Source organism: Euprymna scolopes, chromosome 29 (genome assembly GCF_053919585.1).
Source record: "Euprymna scolopes isolate OS-2025 chromosome 29, ASM5391958v1, whole genome shotgun sequence".
Taxonomy (NCBI): Eukaryota; Metazoa; Mollusca; class Cephalopoda; order Sepiida; family Sepiolidae; genus Euprymna; species Euprymna scolopes.
Window position 1 is genome coordinate 2,016,103 of NC_136510.1, and position 27,015 is coordinate 2,043,117.

At 36.6% G+C, this 27,015-nt stretch overlaps 1 protein-coding gene across 1 annotated transcript in view; it reads left to right on the top strand.

The window, feature by feature from the left end:
* LOC145252433 (long-chain-fatty-acid--CoA ligase 5-like) overlaps positions 1-27,015 on the top strand; it is a 197,155-nt gene that overhangs the window by 115,087 nt on the left and 55,053 nt on the right. The window contains exon 4 of the mRNA XM_080111830.1: positions 26,207-26,274. Coding sequence (XP_079967956.1) covers positions 26,207-26,274 — 68 coding nt within the window. The remainder of the gene's footprint in view (positions 1-26,206; positions 26,275-27,015) is intronic.

A 27,015-nucleotide genomic window follows, 5' to 3' on the forward strand; every position in this document is an offset into this window, starting at 1 on the left:
TTTTCTTAAGACACACCTCCAAACATCCGGGCACCCAGGTTAGTAACAATTAAATGATAGTCACTCTGAAAAAAAAAAAGATATGTGTAAAATACAAAATAACACGCATGATATTGTATGAATATATAAATAATATTCATACATATTTTATAACCAGGCAATGCCGGGTGGCCTGCTAGTAAAAAAAAAAACCCAAAAATTTCTCTTAAGTCATATTTCTGTATCGCAAATTTATGCAGTCATTCTTGACAGAATAGGGATACCATGTATCTTATCATTGATCTGTTATAAATGGGATTTTAACATCTGGATGAAAAGTTCTGGCTAGGGTCAGAGTGGTCGCAGTGCTTTCTGCCTTATCAAATAAATATAACTTAATTTTGCTGAGCTAAAACAAAAAAGCAAAAAGTTTTTTATTTTGGTCATTTTGTTATTCGATTCTTAACTTTGTGGATCGTCAGTTGGAAATCATTAACGTCACTAATTTAAAAAAACAAATACAACAATAGTGATTGAAGATAAAAAACAAAGCTTGTTTTTATTTTAGTCATTTCGTTATTTGTGTATCATGAAGAATCCCCCAGCTATGGGCAAATAGCCCCACTGCCTTGTGCCTGCCTTGGTAAAGACAAAGGGAGTAAACCCCGACAAAAAATCCAGTCTGGAGTTCCGATAGGCGGATGGTGAAGCTCTGCAACATCTTTTCGGCAGCTCCTGCTGGCACCGACTGTATTAGTTTCGGTTGGAGTTTGCCTACAATGCTGAGAGGGGGGGACCCTGATAAACGGGCAAACCAAGGTTCTCTTCTATTACCTGCCAAATGCGGTAGTAAACTAAACTAGGTGCAGAATGCCTTTGTCTCGAGAGACAGAAGGTTGCCATTATCTTCATCTCTCTCTATATAAAATGAACTCATTTTTCCCCTATGATTTTGACCATAATAGGATGAAAAATCAAGACATTTCAGGCAAATGTAATATGAACAAACTGTAGCACAATATCTGAGGTGTGTTAAAGGCATATTACCTCTCCACTTCCTCGGTAATTTTAGGTTCCAATATTTTTTTTCTACTAAGTGTTTACTGCCACAATCGGTTTAAGCAATGGAAGTAGTAAAATCTTTTCTCTCTATTTAATTCCTCCTTCCCTCACCACCATTTACACCGTTTCTGGGATCGTACACAAGGGACAGTTACGAAGGAACACTGGTTTGGGTTTTCTTTACTTCGTAGTTGCTTAAAAAAATTGGAATGGAATTTTAACGTTCCTTTTCGTTCTATGCTTTCTACTGGGTGATGCCATCTTTTTTTTTTTTTTTTTTTTTTGCTTTATTTCGTTTTGTTGTTGCTTTAAAAAAACTAGAATGGAATTTTAACATTCCTTTTCGTTCTATGCTTTCTACTGGGTAAAACGCACCATGGACTTAATCGATTTGAAGGGTTATTTATGCCATTTTTTTTTTTTTTTTTTTTTTTTCACATTTCGCTGTATTTTTTTGTTTTGCCGAACACGTTCATCATTTTTTCCTCTTATTTTTGCTTTTTTTTTCCGATTTCTTTTTTTAAAGAAGTTTTACGTTTGGTCACTGTTTTTTGTTTGTTTGTTTTTTTTTGTTTGGTTTTTCGATTTTTTTTTTTTAAGAAGTTTAACATTTTTTTTTGTTTTTTTTTTAAACAGGGTTATTACTTTGCATATTTTTTACTTTACCCCTACCCCCTCTTACACACACACACACCTCCAAACACCCGGGCAACGCTGGGTACCCCCGCTAGTTTTAAATAAAAAGGTTGCCATTATTCATTATTTGTGCTTCTTATTAATTAATGAATATGAGCTCATCCAGTACTCAGTCAAAAGCCTTTTTGAGGTCAAGAAAAGCCACATGAATTGACTTTTGTTTTACGCGGTGTTTAAGTAATAGTATTGTGTGTATTACATCAGATGTGCTAGAGTTTTTCGGAAACCAAGCATGACTTTGGAGAGTGAAATAGTAATCCTTTAGTTGTTGGTACTCTCAGGTCCATTCACATCGGGGAGGGAGGGTAGAAACCTGTTCAGATCCAATTTACATGTTAAATCATCATCATCATCATGCAGTCCGTCAGCCTCGACGATGACTAGTCGGGGCCTCAGTGCTTTATCCTTTGGTGTTGGCATAGTCCTCTTTCTGTGTGAAACATTCGGTCACAGGCACTGCATATGTGGGTGCCAGGGTTGTGTCGTCTATAGTGTCTCAGCTCTAAGGCTTCTCCAATCTTTCTCTCTGTTTCTTTCTTTGCTTTGTGGAAACTGTTCCGCCAACCACTCCTTTCTTTGGCTTGTTCCTCCCAACTCTCAACATTGATGGTGCCGCTTTGTTACATCTTTGTAGCGAAGCTCCTGACCTCCTACCTTGCGGGTTCCATTTTCCAGTTCCCCATAGAAGATCATCATTGGAATTCGGTTGTCTTCAATTCTAGTATTGTGCCTGGTCCATCGTAGTTGCATAGTAGCAAGGGTAGCTTCCACGACATCTAGGTTTGCTCTCCTGAAAACTTTCGTGTTTGGTATGTAGTCACTCCATTTGATCTTCATGATCCTTCTCAGGTGTCTCTGTTGAACGGCTTCCAATCTCCTTACGTATTCTCTATACAGAGTGTAGGTCTCTGCTGAGTACAGCAAGGCTGGCAGGACGATGGTTTTGCAGACTCTGAACTTTGTCTCTAGCCGGATACCAGCCCTTGTCCAGAGCCTCTTTTCTAACTTGCCAAAGGAGGCACATGCGCTTTGAATTCGGCAGCTTATTTCTTTGTCAGCACAGTTATCAGTGCTTAGAGTGCTTCCAAGGTATTTGAAGTTTTCAACAACTTCTCGTACCTTGCCGTTGATTGTTATTGTAGGCTCTTGCAGGTCGTTGTTATCTGGTGAGGGCTAATACATCACTTCAGTCTTCCCTATGTTGATCTGTAGGCCTATCTTCCTGGCTGTTTGAGAGAAAGCATCAACTATCCTTTGCATCTGAGCTTGATTGTGAGCTATCAGAGCAGTGTCGTCTGCAAACAGTAGTTCTGTTATCAGCTCCTTCCTTGTCTTGGTCTTGGCCTTCAGTCTTGCAAGGTTGAACAGTTTCCCATCAGAGCGTGTGTGGATGAAGTCACCTTCTTCCATGCTTTAATGAAGCAGCATTAGGACGGCCGTTAGAAATAGGGTGAACAGTGTTGGTGCCAGTACGCATCTTTGTTTGGTTCCATGATTTACTTCCAAGAATTTACTTTCTAGATTCTCTACTACAACTCTCACTTTTGTTCATTCGTGAAATTGTTTGATAATTTCTACAAAGTGATCGGAGCATCCAAACACTTTAAGGACTTTCCACAACATTTTTCGATCAACTGTATCAAATACTTTACGGAAGTCTACAAAGACTATGTAGAGCTCCCGATATTGTTCAATGGCTTTTTCTTGAATCTGCCGTAAGCTGAAGATCATATCTATTGTATATCTTTCATGTCTGAATCCACACTGTGATTCGGTTAGGACCCTTTCTGCCAGTCTGGCTAGCCGTGCTTGCACCACTTTAGCCATTATTTTCCCGGCAATGGTCAGCAAAGATATACCTCGGTAATTGCTGCAGTCTTTGTGATCACCTTTGTTTTTGTAGATTGGGATGATCATGACATCTTTGAATTCTTGTGGCAGCGTTTTTTGTTGCCAGGATTTTGCTATTAGTTGGTGAAGTTTTCTCATGGGTTGTTCTCCACCGAATTTGTATATTTCAGGTGGTATGCCGTCAATTCCTGGAGATTTGTTCATTTTAGTTTTGTCAATTGCTTTTCTTACTTCCCCAAGAGTTGGTGTGTCATTCAGGTCCATCTGCTGGGGGTAGACTGTTATGTGGCTTAAGATCTCCTCATCTGTATTGGATTGCACATTCAGTAGGGTGCCGAACTACTCTTGCCATCTTTGAATTATCTGTTTTGGTTGGGTCAGTATGGTGTTTCCATCTTCTGATAAGAGGGTGTTAGTCATCTGAGCTCTAGGGCCATACACTTCCTTCAGTGATCTGAAGAAACCTGCAGAATTGTTTTCCTCCGCTTGCCTCTGCATATCTTCAGTCTTTTTCAGCCACCAGGTGTTTCCCATTTCTCTTAGTTTTTTTCTAGACTTCTGCCTTCACTTGTTTCAGCTTCTGGTTTGCTCTAGTCGGATTGCTTAACTTTGATTTTAATGCTTGGTTTCTTTCATTTATTACATCTCTAATCTCTTGGTCATTCTCATTGAACCAGTCCGCATTCCGGTTTTTTGTGTAACCAAGTACCTCTGCCGCAGCGGAGAATACAGGCCTTCTTAGCAAGTCTCATATTTGTTCTGGTGAATCAGAATCATCAGTGGTTTGTTCTAATGCTGAGTTGATTGAAAGTTGTATTCTATCTTGCCATTTTCTATCTCCGAGCTTTGATGTGTCTAGCCTTCTCTTGCGTTTCGTCGTCGCCCTGCTGTACACAGGTTTTATGGAGAACTTGAAAGTAGTCTTGATTAGGTAGTGGTCTGTTTGGCAATCTGGTCCTTGCTAGCTCTTGTGTTCTTGGCATCTTTGAGGTCCTTCCTTCTTGTGATAACATAGTCCAGGAGATGGCGTCTCTTTGACCTGGGATGTTCCCAGGAGTAATAATGGTTATCCGAATGTTGGAAGTAAGTGTTCATAATTGCCAATTCAAACTCTGGTCACAAACAGAGCAGCAGTTCTCCATTTGAATTGGGATTACCCTTTCCAAACTTTCCGAGAACAGGGCTCCATGTATTGTAGTCATGGCCCACTCTAGCATTGAAGTCACCAAGGAGAACTAGCTTATCCACTGCAGGGACATTTGCTATGGTGCCTTTCAGTTGAGAGTAAAAGGCCTCCTTTTCTTCATCTGGGTAGGTCATTGTCGGTGCATAGACATTGATGATGGTGATGTTACGGTTATGGAATGTGGTGATTCGCAGTGTCATTATTCTTTCAGAGACTCCTCTGTGGCTCTCTGCGAGTCTACTAGCTAGGTCATTTCTGATCGCAAAAGCAACTCCAGCTCTTTTTGGTTGATCTACAGGACAGCCCTTCCAGAAATAGGTTCTTCTGGCTTTTCTCAGTTGGCCCTCCCCTGCTGAGTCTTGTCTCCTGCAATGCAGCTATGTCGATATTTGTATTTTCGAGTTCCAGATCTATGAGTGCTGTTCTTCTATGTGGTCTGTCACGCAAGTCTGTATCGAGCATGGTTCTGACGTTCCATGTAGCGATGTTCAAGTCTTGAGTGTTGTTATTTCTTGTTCTGTTGTTGTTACCACTCGATTGGAGATCCACTGCTCGCGGTTTGACAGATGGTCTTTGGATAAGCTTTGTTTACCTCACCTTTTATAGAGGCGTCCCCTTTCAGGGCAAGCAATGCTATCTCTGAACAGGGCTGCTTGGTCATCCGTGCAGCTGCCTCGGGGTATCGTCATCCACTCAGTACACCTGCGAGCTTCACACACGGCCGCCTATGCACAGAGGTTGGACTAGTGGCTCCCAGCTCTCACACCTGCCACCGTTATCCTCACTCCATCGCTACAGGACTTTCTACCTTGGCTCCTAACTTGCTTGCGCAGTTTAGGTGTATCTATTGCGCATCAGATAGACACCCTCTGAACCTCCAATGCTCATGTCCAGTGGAGCGAACCCGCGACGACTGGCAGCAAAGGAGGCTGCAGCTTCTGGCCGAAAGTAATATCAATGAGGTTGACAGTCACCCTATCGTGTCTGCTACTACGCCTTTTCTTTCTGGATAAGGTTCCATAGCCTTTTAAGGAAAACTGCAAGGCAGCAGTAGGATTTGAAATCAGTTCCTATCTCTTAGCCTTTTGCTGTGATAAAGCCCACAAGGCAGTGGTGTTTGATTTTGGGGTTGCTTCCCCTAGTCTTCGCCCAACCAAGGGCACCCACAAGACAGTGGGGTAGGGGTTGGTAGTGTGCCAGGGCGTGTCCACACATCGGTGGGCCATAACGCATTACCTCTGGGGTCCCCTACTACTACGAGATCTCCTACAAGTTTAGCCTGGGGCCGCAAGGCACCCAGTTACCATGTGTGGCCAACGCGGAGAAACTGTGGGAGTCTTGATTATGGAGAGGCTATGTACTGGCAAGGAAGACTTATGCATAGCCGCTCCCTTTTCACCGGGAGGTTAGCCAGCGGTGTTGGCTGAAAGCGAGGAGGCATGCAAGCATGAACACTAACTTGTACCTAACACACTAGACGCATCACATCCCCTCGTTGGATCAAGACACCAACGCACACACACACACGTTAAATAGAATCTTTCATTTACAGACTATTTACAAAATATAAAATGCATACAAAACAAATTAATCTACAAACCAATCTTCATTTACAAAACGCGTATAAAATGACCTGATAGTAGTTGATAGGAGCTAACAAGCAATCAATTATTTACAAGGTAAATTGATATTTAAAAAAAAAAAAAAAAATGGGGTTCATGAAATACACCTAAAGTTTAAAGGGTGATTTCTTGAGATGAAGTTCAAACAATCCTAACCCACTTGAATGATTATTGCAAAACTTGTGCTTCATTTGTTTTCATTTCATCTTCATAATATCTTATCAATACTAGATGTTCCCACCCGGCGTTACTCGGGATGCAGTGAAGTCGGTTTAGTTTTTAAGTTTTATTTGAACATCTTAAACTTATATAGAAAATTAAATACATTTTTAGTTGTAAGAGAGACGACCGTTTTTTCTTCCATAAAAAAAATTTAGACTTTTCAAATATGACAGTAAAAAAAAAAAAAAAGTTTCCATATTACCGGTTGTCCAAACAAGACAAAATTGTAGTGAAATACGTTATTATTATAATGCCAATAACACGGTACATTAAAATCTGAAAATTTGCTTGTCAAAAACCAAAGTTTGCTATTTCAGCTAAAATACTATTTGGGTCCGAAACTACATAAGATACACTTGCAAACCTTACATGATATTATTTAGTGTAACTCTAATCTGATGAAGGGCAGAAAAAATACGATATTAGAATCCAGACGAATTTCTGAGTAAGAGTGGGGTAGGGGGAGGGGGTAAATATAATGCTGTTTTTTTTTATCCTCACTCTTATTGGTAGTTGTTGCAAAAACAACACTGAAAGTAGATCAAACATTCAGCTTTTTTTGCTTTTTTTTTTTCTATTATATTGAGTGAGAAATAGATGTTACACACATTAATTTTTGTTATCCATGTCTCCAAAGCAACATTGGATAGCTCTGTTCATCATTCTATATAATAATTGCTGTAAATATAAAAGACTAACAGCCATTCCTGGTGTTACCCGGGAATAATGAGTACTCTTCAACCTTAGTATTTTTTAAGAATTTCTGTAATTTTCAAATTATAAATAAAACTGTGCAAAAACACAATCGTTGCTGTTTTCAGATTTCGAGCAACAAAGATTCGCTCGTCATTCGATAAGTAAGCAAGATTCCCCGATTTCAATATTTTAAGTTCTCTTAAGTTGCATCTTTACATTTTATGGATTTTGATTTAAAGTTGAAATAAGAATTCTAGACATAAGGCTTAATAGCATTTAATTTGACTTTTCCTGGGATGAGTATTCTTCTTGTCTAGTATATATCTATAAAAGTGAGTGTGTGAGGACACTTCTCAACCTATATACTCAACAAATTTTTTATTTGCAAACTCGAAATTTGATATATAGGGTATTCAGACATGGAAAAATTTAATCGATTTTCATCCAGAAAAAAAGCCTACTAAGAAGTCAAAATTTAAAAATTGGGACTTGACCTTATCGGATTTATGACTGTGCATGCGGGACTTGTTCATATTATGTTTAGAATAAGGTTGGAAAACACTTTTAAAGATCGTGTTAAGTTAACCTAATGGTTATCGTACTTGACTTCCTGTCTTTAGGTTTTGGTTTTAGCTTGAGTATTTTTTTACTTACAAGAAGTGAATTATTTAGAAAAAAAAAACTATTTGCATGCACGTCTCAGATTCTTTCCATTTTTTTTTTTTTTTAAACTTAAGGAATTTAACATTACATTTAATACCGGGCAACACTGGGTACATCTAGTATTCAATAAAGTCTTTTTATTTTTCCCTTTTCTAACAGATGAAATAACATTTTTTGAAGCAGAGTTACCTACACCCTCCTCCTTTTAACTATTTTTCAGATTCACTATACCATAATTAACACACATTTTCAACATGGTCTTGAACAATTAATTTTAATAATAGTCTCTGAATTCCTAAAAGTGGGGACATTTGCTGACGTCATTAGTCAGCTGTACTATGAATTGTGAAATCTGTATTGTTTATTCGGCTCTTAAAAAAAATGGCTGCTAATTACGAAACTAGGTTCTGACTTGTCTGTTAACTGCATCAAGAATTGGTGGACAATATTTTCTCGTCTTCTCAGTCAAATGATTTCAACACTTGATGTGTTGTAGTCTGAGTTGCAGGAATCTTGTTGCAAGTTTTATTTTAATCCACTTGCCGCATATAATTGTCAATTGTATTAGATATAGCTAATATATACAGGAGATGTGTGTATATCAGGAGACTTTGATTGTATGGCCACATTGAAAGAATGCATGAGAATAGATGCAGAACGGTTAATGTAATGAGTTTAGTTCACAGGAAAAAATGGTAATGATGAATTTGAGAGAAACATTGAGAAATATTTGAACAGGGATAGGTTATTATTTATCCATTTATTTATTGCGGACTATTAACCTCATCTTGTAGTTGTTGATTCATGTTTCGGCCAATTATTCCTCTGGCCTTTGTCAGATGGTTAACCGCAACAAGATAAAAACGTCGAATCTCTAACTGCATCTTCAGCAATTACTGCCTTCCATAGTTGTTGTTGTCTCACCTCATTTGGCCAACTAAGCTTCTGGCCGGATTTGGGTAGGATTGAAACCGCTATCTTCAGGCAATGCTCACCTGGAACCATAGAGATTTCACATCTATCCACTGCGCCATGGGCTCCGAAGGGCAATCAAGGTTCGATTTTTTTTTTTTTTTTTTTTTTTTGGTCTTATAAATCTACGTTTATTTGTTAACTGATTTTCCAGTGTCGGGTCTGTACCGGATGGTATATATTATTCAATTATTGGCATTCTTAATGAGATGAGTAATTTGTATTATTTATCCTTTTTATTTATTGCGGACTATTATCCCCATCTTCTAGTTGTTGGAGATAGGTTAGTTTGGAAGTCAATTTTTTAAAGCCATCCAACACATGCCATCATGTAAAACAGATGTTAAAGCAAACATGATGAACATAAAAACCTGCCAATAAAAATTCATAAAAAAATTTATGACTGTTTTTTATGTTGCTACTCGGTCCAAAAAAAAAAAAAAAATAGCATTTAAAAAAAAAACAAAAAAAAAAACTCCTGTGTTATTTGCTGTACTCCTCAGTCAGAAAAGAATTAATTCTTTGTTTTTCAATTCTTAACAAAAAATTAAAATGGTCGACTTTTTTTCCACAAAAAAACTGAAATGCATGTGGTGAATTTAATTTCAAATTAAAAAAAAAAAAAAAAAGCATTTAAAAAAAAAAAAAAAAACGTGTCGGACACACAGATGAGAAACCCAGAAATGCAAGAATTAGTTGTACGATGTCATTAATGCAGAGATTAAAACGTTTTCTGCGGGTGTTGCCATGTTGTTTAACTTAGGAAAGCACAAGATATTCGTTTTCTTGACATTTGGAATATTTTGTTTCTCAAAACGACTAATATTATTATGCAGGCGTTTTGTGCTGTTATTTAATGCCGACACGCATGCATGCATGGTGACGACACCCATGATCGTATCGTATTATATTTTTATTTAGTGTTGCATCGATCAGAAATGACGTAGAAATAAAAATATGCTTCATCAGAGTGTGTGTGTGTACTAATATTCATATAAAATCATGCAATTGCATCAATAATTTAACTTTTCATATATAAATTATCATTTCTGATGACCTAGTGAAGGATTTCTTTCTCAATGTATTTCAGGCGGTGGAGTTTGTCTGACTTGCTATTTGCTTTCTTGCTTTCCCTTATCACCTGAAATGAACTAGAAAAAAAAGTTTTTTTTTTTTTTTCTTTAAAATTTTTTTTTAATACTTTCTAACTTACACCCATTAGTTTTAATTATAGAATGGAGGATTAAAAGAAATGCAAAAAACTGAAACTGCACTCAAATTCTTAGAATTTCTTGGAAGTATCAACTTTTGAAGTCTGTCGATTGTAGACAAAATGGTGTAGCACTTTTATTTATTTATTTTTTTTTTGGAAGAGTTTCATTGTAAACAAGAATAAGTGGCTTTGTTGGGCAGAAGATATCTCCATTTCCAACCGGAACGTAATTAATAGAAAACTGGCAGTTCATTGGTTTTCAACCAGTTCCTACATTTTTTTACGTACAGTGAAAGTTTTTTTTCTTGTCTATCAATGTCAGTTTGCTTCTTTTATTTTTTTTAAATTTCAGACAATGAAGACTGAACACATATTTGGCATTCTTCTTTTCGGTTCAAAGACTAGCGATGCCACATTCTGCATAGTACAAATAGCTTCTTTTTTTTTTTTTTTTGTCTTTAGTTTATTGTATTTAATAATTGTGTCCAACAATAGCTAGACATAATCGAAATATCTTAACGTCATGTGCACACAAAAAATGTTATTTAAGGATTTCTATTAAGTTGAAATCCTTAGGTTTAATTACTTTACCAGAGAGAAGAATGAGGGGGAAGTGACTTAATTGGAACTTTCAAAATAATTAACAAGATTTTTAAATACATAAAGCAATTCCTTTTTAATAAATCTTTTGAATTAAATATTTAAAAAGTAATATTCATTCAAACTCCTTCTTTCCAACAACCAACTTCAACTGTAACCTTTCACTGTCTCCCTGTTGTCAAAAAAAAAAAGAAAAAGACTGCTTTGTGCTTCCCCTTCATTTTTTTTTTTTTTTTTTTTTTCCACAGCAGTCATTGTCCTCTTGCAAATTAATGGCATATGTATATGAAGAAACCGTCTATAGACAAAAGTTTTTTTCTTTTTCCTTCCTTGATTCCGTCACCTGACAGGATAAACAAAGGTGTTGCTTGTGTAAGTCACGTTTTGCATTATTTTCGTCACATCTTCTGGAGATTTATTAGAAAGAAAGATGTCAAAACCCAACTCTTTTTCTAACAGTCGCGTCATCTCCAGGGCAGATGATCTACCATTTTACCAACACCGGAGTTTTTCACCAAGATGAGCATAGTCTAGCAATCGGTTTCTTGTAAGATTAACAAGGACACCACAGTTAGACTTGCTACATCTCCTCAACAGTGACTATCATCCCGAAAGAGTTTTGCTGCCATTACATGCCTTGGACAAACACCATCCGCATCTGGAATGAGTCTGTCGAACACAACAACAAGGCTTTTCCAGCACTGAAAGATCTTGCAGCAAGCTCTGAACTCCCCCAGAAAGACTGGGTAACACTCAATTGGGTCCAAGCGAAGGTTGCCAAAACATAGAACAATTCCACAGAAGAGACGTTGCAAATCTGTCTGCTGTATTGTTATTTTCATGGCAAGTGCTTGACTGAACTCCAATCTATGGTCCCTCCTTGCCAAACTTTCACAAAAAACACTCAACTGATTACAACCACTATATACTTTTTCCCCACTCTCTATCTGTGCCCAAATCTAAATGCAAATTCCATGAACAAAGCTTCTTTCCCAGAACTGCCCATCTGCGAAACATTGTTTCACTGGCCTGCTTCCTGGTTGAATACAACCTGGTAGCTTTCAAATCCGATGTAAACAAGTTCCTGCCTGTGGAACACTGTTCCGCTGGCTGGCCTGTTTCTCAGTTGAATACAACATGGTATCATTCAAATCCGATGTAAACAAATTCTTGTTAAGCCGTCCCCATAAATAATCAAATTCTATCCAATTTACACCATTAATGATTACCGCATTAGCACCTTACATTCATTAACCCTTATCCTCGAGTGGCCTTCATGCCTTGATAAGTGGTGGCTCCTAAGTAAAAAAACAAAACAAAAAAAACTGCACAAGTCGGGGCTATGTACAGAATGCTCTGTCTCTGCAGTGCCAACGTGCAGACCATAACCCACATCCTCACAGACTATCTCCTGAACAAGGTTTGCTCCGATGTAGACTTGAGGGATACCTCTGACACTGCCTGAAGATGAATAGAGTAACATATTTGTTGGGCATTTGATATCACATAATAATGATATGCGTGTAGAACTTTCATTGATCGCTGTCTATCTTTTTGGTTTACAATGTTTGGGCTGTTCGCAGGGTGCGTGCATATTTGAAAAATCCTTGAACTGTGACTTTTGCCTTGAAAAGGCCTTATTTATTACTTTGAAAAATTCTTGAAAATGTCTTGAAAGGCCTTGAAAACTGTATTTTTTATGTCCAGCAAAAATTTGTGTCAAAATATTAAAAATAAAATCAAAATAAATCTCCCTCTATTTTGCTTCGATTTATAATTTTTTTTTGAGGTGGGAGGGCGATAATACAGCCACCATAAATAAAAATGTTCCTCCACACCCATCTAAAAAAAAAAAAAAAAAAATGAACAAGACGGTAGCCATCTTGGTTGGAAATTTAAAAGTCCTAAAGAGTTAATATTTGGGATGAAATAAGAAGCATTTAAAACTACTTAAAAACACACAAAAAAAAAAAATGCAGATAATTTGCAAAGTAACTTTTATTGGCTATGCTAACATTCATTTGTTGTATATTTGAATTTTTACCACTTTTTTGAATTGCTGTGGATTGTAAAACAAACCCCAAATTTTGTTTTGAAAACTTGAATTTTGTCTGGAGAAGACTTTAAAAACCCGTGAAAAGTCATTGAAAATTTATATGAACCCTGTGTTATGCATGATGAAATTCATCAAACTTTTGTCATTACTAACTAGCAGAGCATTACCATTGTAGACCAAGGGAAGAGTATTGGGTGTGAGTAAGCAGTGTTAGGATGTAGGGAACTGAAACTTGGCCAATGGAAGTTGAGGACATGCATTGCATGGAGAGAAATGATACCATGGATGTGGTGTCTTAAAGACAAGCTTATTTTTAATGACATTAGAAGATTAAATCTGGACAGCATAGGAAGATGTGTACAGAACAGGAGACTTTGATAGTATGGCCACAATAAAAGAATGGCTGGGAGTTATTGGGTTAGATGTAAAACAAATAAGGTAGCAGGTTGAGTTCAGAGGAAAACTAACGAAAACATGGGAGGAAAAGATAAATATGGACTTGAAAGAAAACGGGGTTATGATCTGGCCAGAGATAGGTTAGTTTTGGAAGTCAGTTTCTTAAAACCATTCAACAGATGCCAGCATGTAAAATGGACGTTAACTGAATATGATGATGATGAATGTAGCTTAAGGGGACTTAAGAGACTGAACAAATGCATCTTTCCCACCCCCACCCCCCACCCCAAATATGTCCAAGCATGTCTTAACATCTCAATTGGTCTGCTACATTTGGGTTTGAAGTCTCATTTTTACAGCTTAAATGGAATCGACATAAGAATATCCTCTTGGTTTATACTGAATCATATATTTTTTATTCGCTTGCTTTATGTGCAGCTAATGTTTAGCAACATGCCATCTAATTTTTTTCTGGTTTTATAATTGATTTCCATATCGTATACACTTTTTTTAATACAGCTTTTACGATACCGTATACACTTTTTATTCAGAAACCAAAGCCGAACATTTCAACTTTTTCTCTTTTGTGTGTCTTAACTTGGCCTTTTGGACAAGATCAAAGTGTAGTATCTGTTCCGACAGATGCTGCACTTAAGATAATTTGTACCAGTCAATGGAGGGGAAACCCTCTATACTGGGACAATTATTATTTTTGGTAACCAGAGTGCCCCCTTTTTGCCTACTTTTAGGGGAGCTGGTTTTTACCTCACATTAAAAACGGCCTTGTGCCTAATTTGCTCAGTGGGGGAGCAAATAAATACCATCTGTTCCGACAGATACTGCAAGCAAAGACCATATGTGTGGGCAGCCTCACATATAAGACCTTGGTCAATGTAGGGGCAACCCTTCATACCAATTGTCATTATCCAACTCCCCTACTCCCCGGGGAGTTGGTCCCCATTTCCCCTTCACTCCTCACATTAAAAATCGGCCTTGTGCCTAATTTGCTCGGTGGGGGAGCAAATAAATACCATCTGTTCTTCAGATGCTGCACTTCCATTTCTTGTTCTCTTTCAGTGGAGGAGAAATCCTTCACGACTGAGACAATTTTTTATTTTTGTACCTTTTCTCCACGTTAAAAAACGACCCTGGTGTCTAACTCTGTCCCGTGGGGAGGCATTGTAAATAGGTACAATTATCTAAATCGCCTTTTTCCCTTTTGATTGGATTTTTGACTTAACGGTTGGCATGGTAACCCCCACCCCCACACTTATAAAGCCCTGTGTTTCAGTTATGACTAAACTCTTTCCTACCCCTTCTGCTTTCTCTAGCGTTCTATTTCTTCCTTGTTCTGTCTGGTTTAAAGGCCTGTCTCATGCAACATATGGCTCATTTACCAGTGGTTTTATTAGATGACTTTTTTTTTTTTTTTTTTTTTTGTGTGTGTGTGTGTGTGTGTGTGTGTGTGTGTGTGTGTGTGTGTGTGTGTGTGTGTGTGTGATACTATTGAAATTGACTGTCATTATTTTTGTTTTTATATAAAGTATTGAAGTTAAACTCCTGATAGTGACAACCTTATTGTGTAACACTGACAATTTTTTATGAATGAAAATTGAATCATGAATGAATGTTCCAACAATTTAACTAACCTAACGATTTGATTGTTCATTCATGTTCCCCCCCCCCGACATTGTACAAATCTTCAACTTGGTATTAAAATACAACAAATCCCTTTCTACTCGGGTTTGTCATTTTCCAATGTACCTTTCCCTCCTCTCTATCACAACATTTACTTTTTGTTGGCCTTGGGTTTATAACTTGAGGTTTCAATTGTCAATACGGCTTTATTTTAAAAACTTTTATGAAAAAAATCAATTCAGATAACTTGATTATTGTAGTAGAGCTGACATCTATTCCCCTGATTGCACCAGGGGATCACCATCACCACTAAGTACACTTTTCTTTTTCATTTAAAAAAAAATGTAAAACATTTTTTTTTTTTTTTTTTTTTTTTTTTTTTTTAATTTTACATTTTTACCCCAAACAAGGCACAGTGCCACTTTGCAGTAGGGGGCTACTATTGGGGACATAAGTTGCAGGGATACTATGTAGGGAGTTGAGCAGCAAGATGTATGTTAGTACAGTTGGGAAAGCAGGGATTAGGAAGGGAGTTCCAAAGTTTAACAGTTTTGGGAAAGAAACTATTAGAGTAGAAGGCTTTCTTACATGTAGAGATCTCTACTGTGTAGGGGTGGGATTTTGCTGTTTGTCGGAGGTATTTATGACGAGGGAGTACAAGGCCTTGTAGTTTGTCAGAGCATCCACCATTAAAATACTTGTAGAACAGGTAGAGAGATGCAATATTTCGTCGATGGGACAGAGTTTGAAGCCAAGATGACAGTTCAGGATCTTATCAGGTTGGCAACTCTTTTGAACCCTGTCCAGGAGCAAGAGAGTTGTAGCAGATGCACCAAATGTGACAACAGTACTCCATACATGGGCGAATGGTGGCTTTCTAGAGGTACAGGATGCTTTCAGGCATAAGTAACTTTCTAGCACGGTAGAGAGAGCCCGCTTTCCTCGCATCTTTAATGTTAACTTTCAAGCAGACTTTGAAGATGTGAGGTGGCATGATGTGCCCCTCATTTGAAATCACACCAAAGACCATAATCACCCTAGGCATGTTTGTTATTTGTGGTGCATTTTGAGGGTGCTGGCAATGGTCCTGTTGTCATAACTTGGATCGGTAGAGAGCATGAGTTGTACAGTGGCGCATCTCTGATCTTGCTCGTTGAACATTGTACCACTTTCAGACATGATAGAAGGCTTCTATTGCTCTTGGGATTCGTACACAACTGGCCAACTAGTAGATGGTCTGCAACAAAAAAAAAGAAAACCGGTTTTCATCAAACAGAAATGGGATCATGTTGTCTTTTCTATGACAACAATTTTATCATTCCAATCTGTATTAATTTAAAACAAAAATGCAACAAATGAATTATTTATTCAACCATCTGAATAATTACTTCTCCTCTTCTATCTTTCTACTCTGTTTATAGTAATTTAATTTATAAAACTCACTGTTTGTCTGTCTGTCTTCATTTTTGTTTTTCTTTCAAGTGCATATATATATATATATATATATATATATATATATATATATATATATATAAACACCAACCAACAAAGAAGTTAAAGCCGAAATAAACAGACCACACTCAGCTTCCAGAACAACAGACTCGATCCAAAACAGATTTGGAGAAATGGACACGGAAATTCAAAGATCAGACATGAACGATTAACAAAAGTTAAAAATAAATACATAAAATCAAACCATAACCCCAAAAAAATCATCCAATGGAACTGCCGAGGCCTAAAACCTAACATAAATGACTTATTACTTCTTATAAAAAAACATCAACCAGCGATAATGTCTTCAAGAAACCTTTTTAAAAGCTGAAGATAAAATAAATAAAAAAAACTACAAACAATACAACCACATCCAAAATACCCAACAGAGAACCTCTGGAGGAGTATCTATCCTTATTAGAAATAATATCCCACAAAGCAAAATAGATCTAAAAACTAATACTCAAGCCATTGCTGCAGCAGCCACACTACACAGAACTATAAATATCTGCACTATCTACATCTCACCCCAGGATCGAATAAACGAAACAGAGCTGAAATGGAATAATAATTCAGTTTCCCAAACCCTTCTTACTGTTCTTCCCACAGAAGAGACGTTGCGAGCCTATCCTTGTTTTATCGTTATTTCCATGGCAGGTGCTCGTCTGAACTCCAATCTCTGGTCCCCCCTCGCCAATCTTTCACAAAAAACACCCGTCTAGCCGAATCCACTGTGAAAAATTTCCCCCACTCTTTATTTGTGCCTAAATCAAAACGTGGATTCCATGAACAAAACTTCTTTCTTAGAACTGCATGCCTGTGGAACTCTGTTCCGTCTGCCTGCTTCCCACCTGACTACAACTTGGATGTCCAACGTTAACAAATTCCTAATGAACCGCCCCCTTAAGTAAACACTTCATCAAATCTCCACACTAACGTAATGTACTTGCAATAACCCATTATCCCTGAGTGGCTTCCGGGCCTTGATAAGTGGTGACCACTGTGTAAAAAAAAAAGAAAAAGAAAAAAAAGTGACTTTAATAGTCCCAACGCTATATGGCGATCTGCTTACTTGGATAAGAAAGGAACACAAATCTTGAAAAGACTATTAACGACAATGACTTATCCAACACATGCCTTCATCCTGCTTCAGGCACTTACTAGATCTATCATTGTGGGACCCTACTATTTTCATGGACTACGACCGGAAGGTTCTAGAAGAGTCATGGAGTAGTGACCATTTTCCAGTGGGTTTAACAAATTTGAAAGAAACGAAAAAAACTATCTCAATGGAAAAATTTAAAAAAAAACGCAAATTGGGAGGAATATAAAAAAATGCCAACAAAAATTCGGGAGGAAAACCCAAATAAATCTATAGAATATTTTTCTAAACGTCACTAGCCATTGCACATGGATGTATGCCGAAAAGTAAAACTAACAAACAACAAAGACCCTGGTTTAATGATGAATGCCAAAAAGTAATTCGCCAACGTAAAGCTGCTTTACGAAAATTCAACTCCGAATCAACAAAGTACAATTTAAACCTTTTTAAACAAAAAAGAGCAATAGCTTGTAGAGTTATCAGAAAAGCAAAAAGGACACCCTAGAAAGATTATATAAATAAAATAAACTCAAATACAAACCCTAAACTAGTGCGGAACATGGTAAGGAAAATCTCTGGCAAAAACTTACCCTCCTCTTTTAAATCCTCTCCTTCAAAACAACATTAAAATAACAGAGACAACAAATATAGCGAATCTTCTTTGGCAAAACTTTTCAAAACAATTTCTCCAGTAACAAGGCCGATAGCCATTAGTCACGTGCTCTCATGTAATGAATGAATGCGTGAATGTAGGATTGACATGAAATTCTTCAAGATAAACTAAAATGACTGTAAAATGGGCTGAAATGACTTAAATAAATAAAAAGTAAATGACTTAGAATGACTTTAATGAACTTAAGAATGAATTGAATGACCTTGACTTGAATGCTTAAAAAATAACTGGAATCCTTCAAAAACAACTTGAATGATCTGGAGAATGACTTGAATGGCTTTGAGACTGACTGGTATTAAAGTGGGCGATTATTTTACATTAAATTAATACAGAAAAGTGACCCCCCCCCACTTTATATCACAAAGTTACAAACATAAGTACAGCATGTAGTAAGAACAGATACTACACTTTGATCTTGGCCAAAAGGCCAATAAAAGGGTATTTATTTGCTCCCCCACCAAACAAATTAGACACAAGGTAAAGTTTTTATGTGAGGAGTGAAGGGGAAATGGAGACCAACTCCCTGGGGAGTAGGGGAGCTGGATAGTGATAATTGATATGAAGGGTCGCCCCTACATTAACCAAGGTCTTATATGTGGGTTGCTCCCACATATGGTCTTTGCTTGCAGTATCTGCTGGGACAGATACTACACTTTGAGATATTAATTTTTGGGGGAAAATGAACAAAAAACTTAGGCACAAGGCCAACTCAAAAAGAAGGGGGTATGGTGAGGTTGGTTGATCCATCTCGTCTCTTTTGTAAATTTTAAATGATTTTTCTCTCGGCCAGCATCTTTTATCATCATTACCCCTTTAAATTTGTATTTATGTGTGTGGTGGGAGGGGGGAGAGTGTTCCTACTTAAACCCAATTTTTAAAGCATTTTTATTTATATCAAAAAATACAAAAAAGATAACAATATTAATAAAATCTTGGCCAAAAGGCCAAGAAAAGCTTAAAAAGAACTAAGAACAGCATCTATTAACAACAGACCTTTGATCTTAACCAAAAAGGCCAAGCACAAAAGTGTTACGGACAGACCGACAGATCGACTTATAGAGTCGCTTGCACGCGACTAAAAATTACAGTCACTCCTTCCAAAAGACAAAACAAGATAAAGAAAAAAAGATAAACAAATTAAATTTCAACTCAAACAATGGAGAATACATCCTTTTACTAAAAATAAACTTCTCAAAGCCATAAATGAAGTACATAATACATTCAGAGTTTCTGAAACAACTTCCTCCCAAATCAATAACATCTTTTAAACACCCTCAACAAAATATGGTTCAAGGGAAAACTACCCAATAGCTGGAAACATGCTATCATGATCGCCATCCCTAAGCCAGAGAAAGATAATTCAGATCCACAAAATTTCAGACAAATTGCGTTGACAAGTTGTCTCTGCAAGACATTTGAACGAATAATAAATAAAAGAAACCAACGACTCAATTGGCGACCTACAAAGTGGTTTTAGAAACGAGAGGAACAATGGATAACATAATCCGATTGGAAACTTTTATAAAAGAAGCATTCATTAAAAAACAACATGCATTAGCTATCTTTTTTGATTTAGAAAAGGCTTATGATACAACATGGCAACAGGGTATAATAAAAGACCTATAAAATCTTGGATTAAAGGGCAGACTACCCATACTGATAAAAGATTTTCTATCTGATAGAAGTTTTAAAGTAAGAATCGGACCAACCCTATCAGACACAAAAATACATGAAGGAGTCCCACAAGGATGTATTTTATCAGTTACATTCTTTAATATAAAAATCAATAATATTGTAAATTGTCTAAACAATGAGATAAATGGCTCCTTATATGTGGATGACCTTGTAATCTGCCATAGATCAAAAAATATTCATACCTCAGAATAGCAACTATAGATGTGCATAAACAAACTAACATAATGGACCACAGAAAATTGCTTTAAATTTTCAACAACCAAAACTAAATGTGTCCATTTCTGTAATCATACATAAATGCTCAATGACTCTATTCTCAACCTAAAAGGATCAAAAATCGATATATCTGATCAACATACATTTTTGGGACTTATTTTTGATAAAAAAAAACTGTCGTTCATCCCTCACTTAAAATATCAGATCAGACTGCGCATCGCTCCTAAAATTATATAGAATCCTGATAAGAGCCAAACTTGAAACTTTATATATGGTTTAACCAGAAAAAGTTATCTTAAAACTCTGGACCCCATCCATCACACAGGATTAAGACTTGCCTTGGGGACATTCAAAACCTCCCCCATAGGGAGCTTATATGCTGAAGCCTATGAACCCTCACTAAAATTGAGACGTGAAAAATTAGGCTGACAATATTATCTAAAACTCAAATTAACCCCCCAAAATTTTGCCTATCAATGCACTTTCAATCCCAACTACACACATCTATTCAAAAAAAAAAAAAAAAAATGCAATTAAATCCTTTGGTTTTTACATGAAAGAAATGATAAAACCATTTATAGACAACTCAGTAGATCAAACCAGCATCCACAAGGAAAATTTCACAAAACTTCCACTGTTAAATTAACCTAAAGTCATACTAGACCTGACAATATTATTATTATTTAATTTATTTATTTATTTATTTTTTTTGCATTTTCACCCCAAACAAGACACATTGCCACTTTGTTGTAGGGGGCTACTATCAGGGACATAAGCATCAGGGGTACTGTGTAGGGAGTTGGGCAGCAAGATGTCGGTTCACGTTACACTTGAACTTCTGCATGTCAGTATAGTTGGAAGCAAGGACCCAGAAGGGAATTCCAAAGTCTAGCTGTTCTGGGGAAGAAACTACTGGAGTAAAAGGCTCTCTCTTACATCTAGGGATCTCAACTGTGAAGGGGTGGGATTTTGCTGCTTATCGGGTTTGTCGGAGGTATTTACGTCGAGGGGGCACAAAGGCTTGCAGTTCGTCAGTAGAACAGGCAGAGGGATGCAACATTTCGTTGATGGGACAGAAGCTGAAGTTTAGATGACAGGTCAGGACCTATCAGATTGGCGACTCTCTTTTGAACCTTGTCTAGGAGCAAGAGACTAGTGGCAGATTCACCAGCCCAAATATGACAACAATACTCCATACATGGGTGAATGGTGGCCTTATAGAGATAAAAGGATACTTTTGGGCTTTAATAGCTTTCTAGCACGGAAGAGAGAACCCACCTTCTTCGCAGCGGTCCTGGTAATGTTCTCAATGTAATTGTCCAACTCCTGTTTCCTGTGAACGTTAGGCCGAGGAGTTTAAAAGATGTACTTTCAGATAAAGAGTCATTGGCCATTGCTATTGGTGGTAGGGAAGGTTTCTTGTAATTATTGAAGGAAACAAGTTTAGTCTTGGCAGCATTGAATGTGACCATCCATTTTTGTCCCCATTCCACTACGGGTCAGAGGTCATCCTCTAGCGTTTCTGCCATTTCTTTTGATATGTTCTTTTGTTTTCCTGTTGTGTCTGTTATAAATATCCTAAATCCAATACTCACCCCTCGGACTATAGAGAAAAACTAAACAACATTATGGATTCTTATCCAAATCGGACACACATTTACATGGATGGCTCCAAAAATCAAAACAAAGTGGTATGTGCCGCTATTTCAGAAAATACTATTCAGCAGAAAAGGTTATCAAATAGCTCCTCAATCTATAATGCAGAAATTACAGCCACAAACTTGGCTCTAGATATTATTACCAACCAAAACTCCAAGAAATTCATATTTGTAGACTCCTTATGAGTACTTGAATCATTAAAAAATCAAAAATTAAATAATCATTTACTAATCAAATTGTTACAAAGGATCCATCCTATCATACAACACAAAACTTTCTTCTTCTGTGGGATTCCTAGTCACTATTATTTCTGTAGAAATGAAAAAGCTGACATGACAGCCAAAAATTCCTTAAAACTCCAAACAAGCGATATAAAAGTCCCATATACGGATTACAAACCTTCAATAAACAATTTTATTACAAAGAAAAGGCAAAACTGGAACAATTGCCAAAACAACAAACTCTTTCAAATTACGCCTATACTTTAACAAAAACAACTACTAAATCCCAGAAAATTATGTAAAGAAGTAGTCTTATCACGTAGGACACATAACTTACTGCTCCATACTAAAAAGTGAAGAACCTCCCAAGTGTATACCATGTCGTAAACCTTGTACAGCAAAACACTTTTTACTTGACTGCTATGACCCCACACAAATTTGTCGACACTACTACAAGGCCACAAACTTAAAAGAACTCTTCGAAAAAAGAAAATCCTAAAACCATTCTAAATTTGCTAAAACGAACAAATCTTTACGATTAAAATATAAATACCACCAAACAACAAACAATACCAAAATGTTACTTGAATATACCCAGCGTAAATCAACTCTGAAATTTATATATTCAGCATTAAATGACTCAAAGAAGGTCGATATGCTGGTTAAACAAACAAGGTTTCTTTGTTTTTCTTTTTTTGGTCCCCCAACAAAAGGAGGGTGGACCTTTAAGTTCACCCTTGTGCGTTTGTCCGTCCTCACGTTCCTCAATAATTACGGCTTGGAATTTTAAAAAATTTTGCACAAACATTAAACCTGATATGAGTAAAAAAAATAAGTAACGGAACAGATTTTCTGGGAAAACTCCGGTGGCTCCCCATAGGGGTGCCTTTCGGGTTAAACTGGCTGAAATTGATACTTTTGTGCTTATTAAAATAATTGATGCCATAGATTTTTATAAAACTTTCTGAAAAGTTGTAACTAACTGATTTCTATATAATTTTGTTTGTCTATACTTCGCGATAACCTTGGGTGTGCTTCAGAGGCTCTTTTAGGGTTAATAAAAACACTCCATTTTTGGGACTATTTTACCATATTTGTCCAAAATTTTCTGTGAATGTCTATTTATTAGTTTTGCATGGTGCTAAACTCAAATTTAAATGTTAAGGCCTTAGGGGCTAAATGGAGGGTGGGGGGCAAATGATGGACTTAGTCATTTCTTTTTTTTGCATGGTGCAGAACTCCAATTTAAATATGTTAAGGCTTAAAATTGCACCGTTTGTTCATTTTCACCAGGATTTGACGCCCTGGGAACTTTTGGGGCTAAATTGGTGTGTGTGTGTGTGTGGGGGGGGGCAATACTGAACTTTTTTTATGCCTTGTTCATTGTGCACTCATGGGGAACGATGCATGCTTCACTTTTTCCTTTTTTTTCTTTTTTTTTCTTTTTTTTCTTAACTGTTATATAGTTTAATTCTATTTTGTAATTGTGAATTTTCAAGCGCGGCTTATGCAAGTGCTACGTCTGTGATATGTTTACTTAGTATCTCTAGGAATTTAAACTGCATTTTTCATTTTTTTAGATGAAATACTCAAAGCTTCTTTACACTATGTGTATGTGTGCGTGTGTATGTGTGAGTGTGTATATGTGTGTGTGTATGTAAGATTTGTTAGTGTGTTTAAAACTGCAATAATTTTATGACTGTTTTCTTTGCATATTTTTGCACATTACGAGAGATTCCAAACTGACATTTATTTCATCTTTATTTTAAAAAAGCTAAACCAATTATCATCAGCCTGGCAACTGAGTGGTACGCTTTGAGACGTTCAATGAAGGCAACAAGATCATGACCATCCTCCTTCCTACGCCCCCCCCCCACCACCAAATCTTCATAATGCTTAACTAGATGAGAAAAAAAATAACGAGTGTGATTTTACTTTGGCTAATTTTTTTTTAACTCGAAAACATGTCTGTAAATGTGCAGCCGAAATGCTTGCGTAAATTAACAAATATTTGTGTGTGTGTGCATTTTTATGCAGCATTCTTTTCTGCAAATAGTTAACTGCCCTGAAACGCTAGAAAAACCTGGAAATGGGGAAGGTCATTGACCATTAGTTTCCTCTGAAACTGATCTCTCTTTCTAAATTCTAAAATGTTTTTTTTTTCCTTTCTACCAAGTTTTCAATTGCTTGAGGGTGGGTGGGTTAGTGAAAGTGTTAATCTACAATGTTTTTTTTCTTTTCATACTAAAATTATCGACTGATATGCTTTGAAAGAGACAGGATGGCGTTCATTGATGAAACAAGTTTTCTACCCCCCCCCCCTGAATCGTTTGAAGTATGGCAAAATTGAAACTTTCAGAAAGAGGGGAAAATGAGGTTAAACAAAATGTAATGAAAAGAAGAAGATTGAGATTAGCAACATCACGTCTATGAGAGAGGAGTTGCAAAGAAGAACAAGCTAAGCATGTAGGGTCCCCCTCCATGAGTGAAAAATTTATTTTCACCATGACTAATGTTTATGCGAAATTTCCAAAAATTCAAGTCATGGTTATTGAGAAAAGTGCGAACAAATGAACGATTTGGGGGCAATTTTACCCCTATCAAGTTCCCTAGAGGGCAACCAGAGTTATCCTGTAAGATCCATTCTGGCAAAAATGTACTTTTGCCATCACTGTTTGTGCAAAATTTTAAAAAGTCCAAGGGGCATGGTTATTGAAAAAAAAGTGCGAATGGATAAACGGAGTGAATTACTACGTCCAATTGTCGGGAGACTAATAAGGAGTGGTGATGGGGACAATCAAATTACGGATACATTTCTGCATCTTATCAAGAACCCCCAAATGAAGGATAATTCCAGGTTATTAGTTTTATATCACCAACCGGATCCACGCATTTGAAGAGATGTTTTTTACATTAATATTGATACTGTCGTGCTTATGAGATTTCTAAACAAGGTTATCACTATCAATCAGATGGGAGTGGTTAGTGGCAGAAAAATAACTGAAATCAAGATAATTTTGGCAATTTAAGTGTTCACTTATAAAAAAGCCAGAAAAAAAAATATATATAATTTTTTTTTTTTTGGTTTGTTGGCTGAAACATGGTGAAACAACAACTATGAAGATGAGGATAACAGTCTGCCAAAAAATGAATGCACAAATCATTTTTGCTTTTTTTTTTTATTCTTAGTCAAATCCTGCCTTGACAGTTCAAAATAAACTTCAAAAAGGATGCCCTTTTCTCTTCCGTGCAACCTCTTTCCTATGGAAGAGACATTTTGAACCTGTCTCTGCTTTATCGTTATTTTCATGGCTGGTGTTCGTCTGAGCTCCAATCTATGCCCCCCCCAGCCAAATTTTCACAAAAAACACTAGTCTTGTTGAAATCGCTATAAAAAATTTCCCCTACTCTTTATCTGCGCCTATTCATTGAGCAGGGATTCTTTCTTAGAACTGCACGCCTGTGGAACTCTGTTCCATTTTCCTGCTTTCCAGCTAATTACAATATGGTCGTCTTTAATTCCAATGTAAACAAATTCTTAATTAATCTAATTTACCAAATTTCCACTACTTTTAACCCTTATCCTGGATAAGTGGTGACTCCTTTGTGAAAAATGTGTTAAGCTATTGTAGATTAAAATATGAATGGATATGTTTTAAAAGGAGACAGAAAAACATTCATTGATAAAACAAGTCTTCTACCCCTGCCTATGAATCGTTTGAAGTACGGCAAAATTAACATTTTCAGAAACAAGAAAACTCATTAGGAAACTAGAAAGGATCAGAACTAAAGTGTCTAAACAGAAAACGCCTCTAATATTTAGTGAAACCTGATTAAAAGAAAGAATGCTATCTGAACACACACACACACACACACACACACACACACACACACATACATACACATACACACATAAGTATACACGCATGCACATACATACACACACACACACACATATATATATACACACACACACACACACACACATATATATACACACACATACACGCAAGCATTTTGTCTACACATTTGCTGACTTGTTTTCACTCAAGCTGAAACACTTATGCAAATGTGTAGCACAAAATATTTATATAGATAAAAATGTATATTATATATTTGCTTATTAATAAAATAAAATTTCTATTTTGCTAACATAAAAATTTTATCTTTTGTAGAAAAAGTCAAACCTTTAAAAATGATTACAAATTGAAGTGAGATGCACAACACCTTTTTTTTTTATATTGAAAAAATTTTTTAATGTCTTTTATTTATCTCTTCATTTTTCTTTCGTTTGTAGATAATGGCCAATGTATTGGATGGCGTCCAGATCCCCAAAAACCATATTCCTGGTTATCCTACAATGATGTAAGCTTCTTTTCTTCCTCATCAGAATCTTTTGTAATTGTGCCAAGCTATGTTTCGTTTGATATATTTTATTTCACCTCTCACATCTCCAGAGCAGACAAATATTTTTTGCAGGGGTGGAGGGTATATTTGTTTAGAATTTTTAGAATTTTTGGCATTTTTTTTTTTTTAATGCCAAACACCTGTCTCTTGAAACTTTTTGTTCCTAAAAACTTTAGTGCCTTAACTGAAGAGCAAGTCATATTCTAAAAGTTTGTTTAACTTTTCTATTTTATCTGATTAATATAAATCTTACCTGTCTGTTTAAATGTCTGTATGTCTGCCTAACACTTTCGACAGAGGCGACGGATTTTCACGAGATTGGTATCGTTTTGAAGCTCAACCCTTCGGACGACAAATATCGAAAAATTGGCTAAAAACATTAATTCCTTCACCCTCAACAGGGCACTTTTCTACAAGGAGGAGTCACTTTTTTCACCAATATTTTAGAAAGTTATCTGGTCCTGGATATGACCTTAAACTATATCCAATGGTGAGGCCCCAGCTTGCGGGCTTTGGGGAGTATGGAGCCACCCTTTAATTGCCATTGCTCCCAGGTCCACTCTGACCTGGAGTGGTAGTACCTGTTAGGGTCCCAACTATGGGTTAAATAGAAACCGACTTGAAAACAACAAATATATTCTATTAAAAAATTTTTCTTCAAAATCTTTGGATTTGGCATTAAATAACCCGAAAAGGGTT